At 36.4% G+C, this 13569-nt stretch overlaps 1 protein-coding gene across 8 annotated transcripts in view; it reads right to left on the reverse strand.

The window, feature by feature from the left end:
* Mecom (MDS1 and EVI1 complex locus) overlaps positions 1 to 13569 on the reverse strand; it is a 585775-nt gene that overhangs the window by 17030 nt on the left and 555176 nt on the right. For 5 of the 8 annotated variants that reach the window (XM_013016241.1, XM_013016247.1, XM_013016240.1 and 2 more), the window contains 3 exons: positions 10725 to 10812; positions 6081 to 6107; positions 639 to 805 (listed from right to left, as the gene is read on the reverse strand). In XM_013016241.1, coding sequence (XP_012871695.1) covers positions 639 to 805; positions 6081 to 6107; positions 10725 to 10812 — 282 coding nt within the window. The remainder of the gene's footprint in view (positions 1 to 638; positions 806 to 6080; positions 6108 to 10724; positions 10813 to 13569) is intronic. The other 3 variants (XM_013016248.1, XM_013016244.1, XM_013016242.1) reach the window with 1 other exon arrangement.

Genomic DNA, 13569 nt, shown 5'->3' on the forward strand with positions numbered 1-13569 from the left:
AGCTTTTCTGGTAAGAAAGTGACACATTTTTCCAAAGAGCAGATAAATTGATATGCCTGTGCCAGGTAGCACAAATTCCTGCAGACAATTGAGGAATCATAAGCACAATTTATTTCAAAAAGAATACACACAACCCAAACCCAAAGCATGGAACATGCTTTGTTCTTCTACGGATTAGTAAGAAATTTATTAACTAGCGTTCCTCACTTATGAATCTTAGCCACGGTTCATAAGTGGCCTTGTTTTTCAAAGGCATGTGCATTAATAATAGGATGCTCAATTAATAAATGTATGCTGGAGGACAGTAGTATTTTACCTTTGCCTGGAAATAATTAACTGTGAAAGAAAATTTACAAATACTAACCCGAGACAAGGCAAGTAATGTTTGGATAATTTCCCATCTCATTTATCACAACCAAACGGTCTGTGTGAAAATTCTCATTTAATAACAATTCTTATAAAAACCAGCATTTTTGTATCGCCACTGGGAAAAAACAGAAGTACTTTGGAGCGTCTGCAATCGATCATGATTGCTATTAATCATTCAATCAAGAATAATTTCCCAAACACACACCCGGGCTTCCTGTCACCAAGGGGAGATGTGGGGGAAAGTTAGCCATAGTTAGTTTCACCGTTACCTGCAGGTGTAGCGCTCCTTCCCCTTCCGCAGAAGGTTCTCAGGCAAGGTATTTGGAGGCGCTCTGAAGCTGAACATAGAGGGCACGGATTGCAGCAGCTCGCTAGCCTCCGGCTTCAGCGCACTGAAGCTCTCTAGCTTTTCTGCCATGTTTTCTATCGCGGACATCTGAAAAGCAGCAGAGAGCAAAGCACCATGAAGTCTGACACCTTTTCTTCCACGATCATCTCTGGCAAAGCAAGACCATTATTAACAGGAAAACCATCCAGTCCTTCTAAATGTAAATGCTTGGGGAGGAGACTAGAAGGTTTCAATTTGAAACAATGAGGAAATTGATTTGGGGAAATAAATGCTGGGCGATCTTTTGTCCACAAGACCATCTCAAAGGCCACTTTATAATAACCTGGGATACAGTCAGTGAGACAGATAATAAAGCCATATCCTTTTTTTTAATTAAGAGAAAGTATTTTGTTATGGATATAAATAGTAAACTAGAAATGTTAGGGAAAGATGTGACATGCCTTGCCTTAGGTAATAAAAAAAAATATATAAGAACTCTAGTCTCCCATGAGGAGGACAAGCAAGAGTAGAAAGTGCTCCAACGTTCTATCTTTGGCTAACTGTGTAGAATCCAGGAAAAAAAATTCAGTGTGGAAAAGGTACACTGCCTCAGGCTAGGATAACAATATCTGGATATACTAAATGTTAAGTGGGATCATACATAAAGAATTTTGATGAAATGTTACTTTTTTCTAGACAAAAAAGTGACTTGAAATGACAGCTTATTATATTTTAAAATAATTTAGGGCTGGGGATGTGGCTCAAGTGGTAGAGTCCCAGCCTAGCAAGCATAAGGCCATGATTTCAAACCCCAGTACCCCAAAAAGGAAAGAAATGAAAATAATTTCATATGACAGAACTCCATAAGTACGTTTTGAGACAAGAGGAACAATTCACATAATTGTACTCCTTGAGAAATATTCTTAAAGAAAATACTGTCTTACCTAATTCTATTTGAGAAGCTAATTTATTTTGCTTATAAACTTAGAGGGTTTTTTTTCCACCTACACACATAGTTAGAATTAGAAGGTGACATTTACTTTTAAGCCTCGTTTTATACTAAAGTATACAGTTAAAGGGATTCCTCCCTTTCCATCAGTACCCTCCTCAAAAATATACTCAAGTTCCCCAGTACTCAGATTTTATTTAGAAGCTGTTTACTACCATCTTGAATAGACAAAGCAAATTCTCAATTCATCTTGTTAAATCAATTCACTCATCACTATACTAAAGCACCTATTAGAAAGGTTTTATGTGCATGTTATAGACATCTCAAAGAACTAGGGTAGTTAAAAAACTAGGGTAGATTATTCTTTTTCTGATCAGACAGCAAGAAAGAAATAGAGATCAAATTTACAAACTTCAGTTCCAAATAAAAGGGAATATTTCCATCTCAAAAGGAAAAGTAAGAAAAGATATCTCTTGTGGACACACAGCTAGACAGAATATCCTAACTTCTTCAATAAAAGCCAAGTCTTAACAGAATGACATGAGCATTCTCTGCCACTCACAATGGGAAGAGTGGAGGCCCGAGTCTGCAAATGACCATTCGTGTTCTAGTTAACTCTTTTTCTCTTCTCTTTATCCTCGAACCTGCCCTCTCGTTTCATGCCTGGACTCCTAATGCTGGCTACAAATTGCAACGTACAGGGTAACACTGCCAATTTGCCAAATATCTTTCATCAAACACAGTGCAGGGGGGAAAAATTCTCAGAGGAAAGTCAAGATACATTTACTTGTCAGCCAACAAATGTAAACGCATTGGGAGGCAGTGAGGGCTAGAAGCTCAAGGGTTTGATTCATAATCACTCAGCTGCTAAAACATTCTCCACAGATGCAAGTGGACAGCACATTTGTCACTATGAAGGATTTTGACACATACTGATCACAGGGCAAAGATATAGAATGATGATGCCGCTGAAACATTGGGGGAAATTCTGTCGCTCTAGAATAGATCTATCCCTTCTGGTGAGAGCATTAGCATTTTCATATCACTTTGGGTTTTATTTATTAAAAATCAATCCAGAAATATTGCATATTACTATCTTATTTGCATTTATCCCTTGGAATTGTTCCTTAAAGAGACTCATTTTGTTATCCTATTCACCATAAAGTAAATTATCTGAGTAATAAATGACCTCCAGTCTTCAAGCTGACTAGCAGTAACAAGCAAGGTTAAGGGTCAGGATGACATGTATTCACTGAGAAGAACAGGAGGTACAGGGGTGATGATCATAAATGCGTTACTTATGTACATTTAATATTTGGGTAACGTCTCATTATCTAGTGGCTTTAAATCATTTGTGTGTTGAACGTGCTGGCACACTCAGATTCCTGCAACAATACTTCTTATAGAAACACTTTTCTTTTTATATGGAAAATAGCATACTCATGACTTATTATTCTTAGCTTTCAACTCCAGCACACATAAACTGTAAGTCATTGGAGTTATTGGAGAGCATTGGCTGTTGAGAAATGGGTCTTGCTTTAGTAGCTGCTAATAGGCAGCTCCTTTGAAGAAAGATCACTGTGATTACTTTACCTCAAACTGCTTCAATTTGAAAAAAAAAACATCAAGAAACAAGAAAATATATTATGGGCTGGATGGCTGCATAATGATATTCTGAAAGACAACGGGAAAAAGTTACCCAGCTGCCTCTCTAACAACCACCCAACATTGGTTTCTGGTGTCAAATGGGAAGTGAGGAAGATGGAGAAAAGGAAAATGAGGATAAAGTTATTGATAACACATACACACTCTCTCACTCACTCTTTCTCTCTTCTGCCCAGAAATCACTGAAGAGACATAAACGTGTTGCCTTCTTTGTTCCTCTTCCTCAGATTTGCTATTAGTACACTTGACTTCAATTGGAAATAACTGTTCTTGTTACAACAGATGAGACACACCTAGACAACAGCCATGTGGTGTGTTCTGGCAATTCTGTGACCAAGGTCTGCCCTCATCTGCACCTTAGATTGAGGTATGAATGCAAACAAGCTTTGTTTAATATGTGAATCCAAACTCCAACTTTTATCTTTCTATCTGGTCTGACTCAAATAGTAGTCTTTCAGAAGTAATATACACTTTATAGAAGTCATAAGTTGTGGTATTCTTTTAAAGTCTGGCTTGGTATTTTCTTAAATATAGCTAAGTTGGGATGAATGAAACAGAATCTATCTATTACTATTTAATTGTGAAAAAATCCAATGGAAAAAGTGATGTGTAATATTCGAAGATATTTGCTGAGAATGGGGAAAATAAAGGAGAGAAAACTTAGATCATATATTTTTAAAACACATTACCATGTGGGCCACTAATGACTCAGGCTTATCTCAGATTGGTGACAGATTTTTTTTTCTGATGCACTAGCAATTTTTATTTACATATTTAATAGTTGTTGATGGTATCTGCAGCCAGATGTCTGGAAGAGGAAGTTGTTTCACCCCCATCCTGTCCCCAAGAGACTATTAACTTTATACTGACGCAAACTAATATTTAGACACAATTCCCTAGCTCCTACCAAAAACTTTAGCTATGTCTCCAGTCAAATAAAGTTAGTATTTTTAAAAACATTTCAACGGGCAAGATAGCATCAGCTCAATCTTAAGGACTGGACTTAACATTTAGCATCTGGCAGCCAATAATTGATGACATAGAAAAGTTTCTCATTACAGCCATTAAAATGACAATCTGATTATGTGAAATGATGAATAAAATGGTACCAAGAGTTATGTGACCTAGTGTTTCACCATTAGATTACACATGGCTTTATCATAAAATGACTAACTATTCATAAATAACTTGCGATGGGAAAGTTTGTGGATTTTCCAGTTTTCTATATTTATTCACTTGATAATTTTGAGCAATCTCAAAAATCATGGTCATTTGAGGGAGAAGTACATATTCATATTTTATTTTTATCTCACTTCATGTATCACATGGAACAGTTGTGATAATCAAATCACTTCATTTATTTGCCACTAAAAATGTAAACGTGTATCTCAGTGTTTCCCACTAGCATCTAGTTTTCAATATAAATGCAAGTCTCAGCCTTGAAGAACCTGTAACTCAATGAAATGGAAGAACTTCCCAAACATTGCAGTGATGGGAACTATGCTTTCGGGTCATGAGGGAATCTGAATTGGCTCCAGGCTGGTGAAATAAATGGCCATGCATGTTAGGGGATAACACCTTAAGCTTCAAGCAGTTCACAACAAAGCGACTGTCAAGAGTCATAGAGTATCTGGCAGAAAAAAAAGAGGAGCATGCAGTGGGAGACTCGGGGCAGCCCTCCCCATCAGGAAAGACAGAGCAGGAACCCTGGGAAAAGTAGGCCAAGATAATAAAGGAAAACCACTGACTACACAATTATGCTTAATTAAAAAAGTGGTATACTCTCTCACTTTTCTCTCTTTTCCTCCCTTGTCTCTCCATAAATATTTTTATCATTTTGAAAGAAATGAAATTAATTCCTAGAAATCTATCAGAATCAGAAAAAAATCACAACTTATCTTTCCACAATAAAGAAAATGTAAGACTTCCTAGTAAAGAAATACCAACATCAGATTAGTTTGGGAAATAAGTAAGCACCAAATCAAGTTAGATACAATTATATGGTGGCCTTAAAAGAATAGCAGAATTATATCCCAAGACTTCTTTCATTCTTCAGAAACAAGGGTAATTTTGATTGAAGAAGTAAACACATACATCCTTAGAGGGAAGTTTTAAAATAATGTTACTTCAATTGACCGAATTTTATTTAAAGGTGAAATTTAAATAAGCAGGGTTTTTAAAATATATTAAATGTCTTCCTCAATAAAAAGAGAAATGTCTCTCCCTTTATATCATTCATTGAAACTGGCTTTATTTCTAATGACTGAAAATTGAGAGTGTGATACAATCCTCCCCACACCCAGAAAAAAAAATCCACTCACTAAGTAGATAACGATCCTTAACCATTTTTTCTCAATTTCTGCCTGGTAGGTGAGAATTCTAAAGTTGTCCTATGTCTATAAATAAGTTCCAGTTTTATCTTGTGTTAGACTTGATCAAAAGTATCTTTAACATGTTGTCCTCCAAACAATGGTCATATCCACTTGCGGACCCATTTCAAAACCAACCACTGACGACAAGCTCCCAGGTGTCCGTAATTAATATCTAAGTAGAATTACGTGAAATGGGTCAGATTTGTCAAATACTGTAAATCTCACTCATTGCTCAATTGTATTTAAAAACTCTATCCAGCGACTTAATGAAACGGGGAAATTCTCTGAGTAGCTGCATCATCTAACAGAAAGGGGCTCAGAATTCCTCAGCAACTTAGAAGCTGTTTCCTTTTTAATGCTACATTACTTTAGTCAAAAATATAAGTAGGAAACTTACCCAAGTTCTCTGATCAGGCAATTGGAACTGGGAGCAAAATTGAAACAAAAACAAAAAATTACTTCTTTGTTGGTATCTTTATTCCAATCTACCCTTTTGAGAAATTAACATTTATACTAATTTAGCAACTTGGCTTATCATGTAATTATACCTTAAGTAAAAGCTTTGGAAAGAAAGTTAAGTATTTGTATAACATGGCTGGACTGATTCTAATACTGAAAATAAAGGATCAAGGGTATAAACCAGTGTTCTTTATTCCCAGAAAGTCAATGGCTACTCAATCGGTAGCAAAGCAGATCCTTTTATTTTATTTGCTCTTACTCAATGCAAAATAATAATTTTGCTTTAATTTTAAGTTATTTCCTATAAAAAGTCAAATCTGTTGCATTTCTACAAGATTAATATTAAGAAAATAAGATACTTACTAAAATGCATATAAGAGTGACAAAAAGGTAATGCTCTTAGAAATTTACTTCTTGACAATATGAAATTCAGATGACCAATATATCAATTAAAAAAACTAAAATGATCTAATTATTTATGAAAGTTATGCTAACATTCACTGGGAGGATACTTCTGTGGCTTAGAAGTCTTTCCAGAGAACATAAAGACTATATACACATAAGGATATCACCTTGCTTGTTGTCCTTTAATAAGAAAGAGATATAGCAGCACAAAACACTTGTTGAAAGCAAAATAGAAAATGAATGGCAAGGATTTCCTATCATTGTATAGATGCCAACTTGGGAAAGAAACTAACATATCTAGTGCTTTAGAATGCAGTAACAGGATAATCAACCAGTATGAGAGAAAAAATATAAATGAATGAAATACAACATAAACTTAAGATGAAAGTGTACTTTGTTACAGATACACACAAAAACCAAACCTTTGAAAGAAAATGTGTAAATAACCCAAAACAATATTAAACATATAAGAAAGTCAATCATATAGGAATAATAGCCATTTTTTCAATGCTGTAATTGCCAACTGATTTATAGGACAGCTCAAACAAACTACCAATGTGGCTGTAAAGTGCTGAACGTAGAAATCAATAAAATGAACAATCTGTGATTACACTGAAATGTCATTCCTTCCACCTTACCTATTTATGACAGTCATCGTTTTTACCCAAATTACAATGCAAATTAGAATATCCAGGGGAAACCTGTATAGTACTGATTTTGCCTTTATAGTAAACTTGTTTATATGCAAAATGAAAGGCTAAATAATCCACTAGGGGCCTGAAGGCAGACATAATCCTGCAAGAACTGAATTATGAGAGGAAATTAGGCCCTAAGGATTTCTTTCTTAATTTTGGTACCTATGTCCATGTCTCTTCTAAATAATTTTGATAGAAATTTAATATATATTATTGTACAAGGCAGTAAGATGATCTAATAAGCCTCAATAAAATTCAATAAGTATTTACTGATGTGTTCACTTATCACTGATTACAGATTGAGCAGTACAGAGCGATATGCTGGTAGAATGCAGACATAGAACGAAAATTGCAAAACTCACACTTGCTCAGAGAGTACCCCAAGCATGAGTTAACTGCTTATGTATTTTCCCCCTAGCTCACTGAGAATGTGGCCTGCTGCTTATTACTATGATGACCCAGACAAACAGGGCAGACATTCTTATTTTGAAGAAGATCCCTAAGGCCAGAGAGGCCATGAAATTTGCCCTAATACTCTTTAAATCAATAGTCTATCTGAATATCTTTTTAGCTGGAAAATCTTGCCAAGCCTTGGGAGTAGGAGCCTGCCCTTCTATTGGGGCTCCCTGCTCTGTCTCACCTTACTGCTGCCCAGCAAGGTCATGCCAATGACACAAAAAGCATCTTTCCAATACACAGCAAGGAGAATGGGAGCATGGGATGGGAGGAAGGCCTTTTACTACTATTCTTTATATTCACTTTGGGATGCTTGTGAACCATCAGTAAGAGCTCGTTCTCATTCAGTGTTTCTACATGCCCAGCACAATACCAAGCAGGTCCTGAAGGTAGAGCCTGACCTCTGCTGTCACTCTGGTAAGGCTGAGAGGGCTGCCCCACTCAGCTTCTAGAGGAGTCTCAGAGATGCGAACAGCATTACTAGCAGTAGTGTGTGCTTCTACTCCTAAATCCTGAGGCTGGGTGGTTTGTTTTAAGGTACATCTTGAAGCTAGGATGGAATGGATGGAACACTAGGAAATAAAAAGTCTGCTGTAACTTTGGAACACTAGAAGTGATTTTCTGAAAGGACAGACCGGTCCTGCAATCCTTAGAGGCAAAGCCAAGCCTCCCGTATCCCAGCAAATTGCAGCATCGTACACAAAATTAGCCATCAAGACTATCGAAGTCATGGTGCATTTCTGTAACAGTTGGTAAATCACCTCTGCGCTGGGCACGCTGAAAGTCCTCCCTCCTTTCCTTATCTCTTCTCCAGACACCTCTCAGATACCTCACGTATCCAGCAAACAAAATAGTGGTTAGTGTAAGGGCCCCAGTGCCCTGCTCTGCGAGGGCAGGTTCATTTGATTGATGGGTATTGTGGTACACTAGGGGATACATATTTTGATGATCCTTTTGGGTCTGGCTCTGATAATACCACGCATGGACAGATGGTTCCATACACCAAGACCCCACGTTCTTAGGAAGAAGGAATCATACTGCCATGGTGCTCCCACAGACACGGGGGAGAGGGAGAGAAGAAGGAAAGAGCCCTGGACACACACCGGAGCTTAACTTTAGGAATAACTTTAGGAATGCTAAAACAGCATGTTTTCTCTCATGACAAGGTAAAAGAATGGGGATGCTCTATTTATAGCACTGGCTGGACCAGGCTTCCATCTTGTGAACCAGTGACTTTGCTCTGATCAGCTAGAACTCTCTGAATTTCAGAATGGATGGGAGTCAATTTTCTCACTTTACAAATAAGCAAAGTAAAAGCCAGATAGATTAAATTGCTCAATGATGCTGAATCCCAAATGCAGTTTTGTTTCCATTATACTGCATATCTGCCACACCCAACTCTTCAAGTCATTGATTACTGGATTCTCAAGGCTACCAAAACATTTAAACGATTTGATGATTATAATTTAATGTACATAACTATTGATGGGATGGGAAGGGAAAATGGGGGAGAAGAATAGAAGGGTGACATTGATCAAGGTGTACCGTACTATAACCTGATGTAGGGAATTGTATCTTTGTATAGCTACTTAAGAATAAAAACTAAGCCATCTCTTATATGTCAGAAGCAGGTTTTGTGGGTATCAAAAATCAATAAAAATTCACATTACTAAAAATAAATAATATTGTATGTATCCCCACAAATATGTTTATCATTAAATTAAAAATACCAAGCTATGTACAGTTGTACAATATCTCAGCAAAACAGCAATCAGCTTTATTAGCTTGTGATTCTTACAAGTAACAGATCAGTCTAAATATAAAGGCATTTAATTATAAATGTTTTCCCATTTTTTGAACTTGGTTGCTTTCTGAATAAAAATTATATAAGTGATACCATTTTAAGGTTTCCTAATAAAGATAATGCTGGAATGGTCCTAAATCATTAAATCATATTTTTCTCAATCTGAATTAGAATAAGAATTTTTTGAGAACCAAGAGAGTTATCTAACAAACTCAAGACTTTTTATTTCAACTCTCAGACACTTATTCAAGGAAGCAGTTGAAAGTAGTTTAGGAAAGTAGTAGAAAAAAAATAAAGAAAATGTAACAGAGAGGAATAATATAATATCCCAAGACGAGTTTATTTTAACTAGCTAATATATTTTTACTGATTTTATTAGAGAATCATCATTTTAAAAGTAACTATTTTTCAGCCATTTTCATAAAAACTTTGCTACGCATAAAGATTAGAGTTTTTACCTTTTAAATAAAACAAAACAAATTAAATGTAAGTTAAGAAACCAGATTCAAGATGTTTATATATCTTTGTAATCTGAATACAATTCTTCAGATGTGGATTGACATATAAACCAGCTTAAAACAACTAAGCAGATGTGCAGAGACATAAAGATGAACCAACTAATGATCCTTGTATTCTCCTTGTAATAAGAAACTGTATATATTGCAATGAATGGGCAGGACTCTATTCAGCAAATGGCTCTGTGTATTGTGGCGAATGTTTGTGCAATTACAGAACTTCGTTGGAATGCCCAGTGGTCTCTAGATGAATTCTTTCACCCTCTATGGTCACAGTTCGTCAGGTGGACTCATTTCCTGTTTTTATCTAAGTACTAAAGGAACAGGAATGACCTCTGAGAGTTTGGGACGAGCCACAATACGATCTGTATCTTAGCATCCGCAATGTTTAAACACAAAAGACAACTTCAATATTTATTTCCTTAGCTCTGTTCTGCTTATTCCAAAATGCACTTTGGCTCAATAAGTACCTAAGAGCAGACAATGATTTAACACCCAAATCATGTTATGTGTACACACATATATCCATTACTTTTTTTTCCTTTAAGGAGCTTGGGTTTTCATTCTGCTAGAATTTCCTGTGTTCTTCCACTGAGGCGTCATAGGAAATCCTAGTGTTCTCAAGATTTCTTTCATTTAATTGCACCTGCTTTTCAGGATCAACAAGTTAGTTTACAAGCTTGAAATCTCAAATTCAAAATACTTACTTGTGGGTGGAACAAGAATCCTGGAGAAGGTCTCAAGTATTTCTCTTTTAAAGCTTCAAGTGGGTCAGTTAATTTTCTTTTCTCTACTCTGAAAGGTCAAAATTAGATTTTGGAGGTAAATCAGTTTCATATGTCAATTGCTACAGAGTCACTGACATTTAAAACAGCAAAACAAATGGTAGGTTACTGGATGCACATGAGTACAAACAGAAAGGCATCTGTTCTGTTCTTGAAGAACACTTGAGGGAATTCTAGGTGCTCAAAGACAGAGAGTCTTATTTATGATGGAAAAATCCTTCTCAATCATAGTAGTAAGAATGAGGAAATACAGTAAACTAGGAACCACTAAATTAGAGGTATTTGTCACAAATTTAGTACTTTTCCATTCCCAATGGAAGAATGCTGTATGATTTTGAAATCATGATTACTGAAAATTAACACTATTTTCTACCAAGAAGGTGTTACTTCAACTATTCATTCTATTCCTTCTAAATGTGCCAGTAGTCAAAGGGGAGTTTCAGTCAGGTGCCAGTGGTTAACAACTGTAATCCTAGCTACTCAGGGGGCTGAGATCTGTGAATGTAGGTAAGAAAGTCCATGAGGCTCTTATCTCCAATTAACCACCAAAAAGTCCAAAGTGGAACTGTGGCTGAAGTGGCAGAGGGCTAGCATTGAGTGTAAAACCTAAGGGCAGCACCCAGTTCCTGAGGTCAAGCCCCAGAACCTGCAAACAATATCAACAACAACAAAAATAAGAACATTTCTAATAACTAGCAATTCTGCTGGCCACTTATTCAAATGAACTCAGATAGATAGATAGATAGATAATCATAGAGAGGAATTTTTGGATGAATATCTAAATACTGAATATGCATATAAAACATATATCTATAAATGTTAATATAAATAAACATACATGTAAAACTTACCTATAAATCTCTTGTGTTTTAGAAATGCGTGGTATTCTATTTTCAGTTAAATACATAGAACAATGGTGTCATGAATAAATTTATTTCTTTTACTAACTACGAATAATTTTCTTAAAAAAAACTGTTGAATACATATGCTTTTTAAAAAAGAGGACTGAAACAGATTGAAAATCTACCAGTTCTAGAAATCTCATATATGCTATGTATTACATAGACAATTTCACTTATTAAATAATTGATATTAGATCTATTTCATTGGTGAATAAAAGAATGTCTAGGACATGGAAAGGCCAAGGTATCAAGCTAGGTCTTGCACTAAAATCTGGAACTTTCATGAATTTGTTCAATGACAAGCTTTTAGACCTTACGGGAGATTGAAATACCAGACAGAAGATGAGGAAGAGGAAGAGGAAGGTCAGGAGGTTATGGGGACAAGTCCAGTGGCCATGTGTAGGAACTGGAAACCTTATTACTATTGGGAAGTTACATTAAAAAGTCTGAAAATTTCTCTTCACAAAGGACTGAGAAATGTCACTGCTTTGAAAATATGGCCTTACTGGAAATTTGACATATGATCTCCATAAACATTAGAGAAAATCTGTTTTCGCTTCTTTTTCCTTCTCTAGTGATAGGAAAGCGGTAAGAATTAGGACATAATTATTGAATGTAGGTGCCATTGGCCCTTCCTCTAATCCTAGCTACTTGGGAAGCTGAAAAAAAAGATTTCAGTTTGAGGCCACACTAGACAGCAAAGCTCATCAGACCTTCTCAAGCCATAGCCGGAGATAGTAGCAGCTGCCTGTCATCTTAAGCTTCGTGGAGGCTGAGCATTGGGAAGATGGTAGTTCTAGCCCAGCCCAGGTTAAAAAGGCACAAGAGTCCATCTCCCTGAAGAGAAGCTGGAAACAGGCCGATGCTCCCAACAGGGGCAGGAGACCCACTGAGTGCCAGGATTACAGCCTCTGCCACCACCAACCGCACCCTGTGTATCGTCCTTGTTGATTTATCTTGTCATACTGACTTGAAGACAGCTTTTCACCATAATAATGATCTCTACTAGTGCACTAGAGAAGGTTGAAGTGAAAAAGACCTTCTCTAGTACATGTGTCAGTGTCACAAATCAAAGAATAGCCTCAAATTTTTCTTTAAAAATCAAGTGTAAAAATACTTTCATCTTAAGCCAGGTACCAAGTGGCTCATGCCTGTAATCCTAGCTACTCAGGATGCTGAGATCTGAGGATCACTGTTGAAAGGGAGCCTGGGGAGGAAAGTCCATGACACTCTTATCTCCAAATTAACCACCAGAAAACCGGAAATGGCACTGTTGCTCAAGTGGTAGAGGACTCACTTGAGCTGATGAGCTCAGGGACAGTGCCCAGGCCCAAGGTTCAGGCCCAGAGTTCAAGCCCCACAACTGACCAAAAATAATAATAATCCCATCTTAAATAAGTTCAAGGACAACAATACAATATCTGTTTTAAATGATCCCTTTGGGTGGTGACTTGACAACATGCATAATGTGAATGAGAAAGTAAATTGACAATGCTTGTCATAGTTATGAAATGTAATAAACATAATTATTGCTAGCAATATATTTTTAAAGAAAGCCAGAATTTAAGAACTAGATCACTTTGAATGGTTTTATATTGAATTTCTTTAGGAACAATACATGATCTACCCAAAGAATCCAATACAAAACCTGAAATAAAGTAAGGGAAGGGGTGCATTGGAAGGGGTGAATGAGAACATTGAAAGGGGTGACACTGATCAAGAAGCACTGTGTTCATAAACGGTTTTGATGAGTGACAACTCCTTTAAGAAAGTAAAAATATCTAAAAAAAAGAATGTTTGGATATAACAAGTTGGACAAATAAATGCATTAAATAAAGACATGTTCTTTTTTCAAGCCACTCACA

This window comes from Dipodomys ordii, unplaced genomic scaffold (assembly GCF_000151885.1).
Source record: "Dipodomys ordii isolate 6190 unplaced genomic scaffold, Dord_2.0 Scaffold30, whole genome shotgun sequence".
In the NCBI taxonomy this organism is placed as follows: Eukaryota; Metazoa; Chordata; class Mammalia; order Rodentia; family Heteromyidae; genus Dipodomys; species Dipodomys ordii.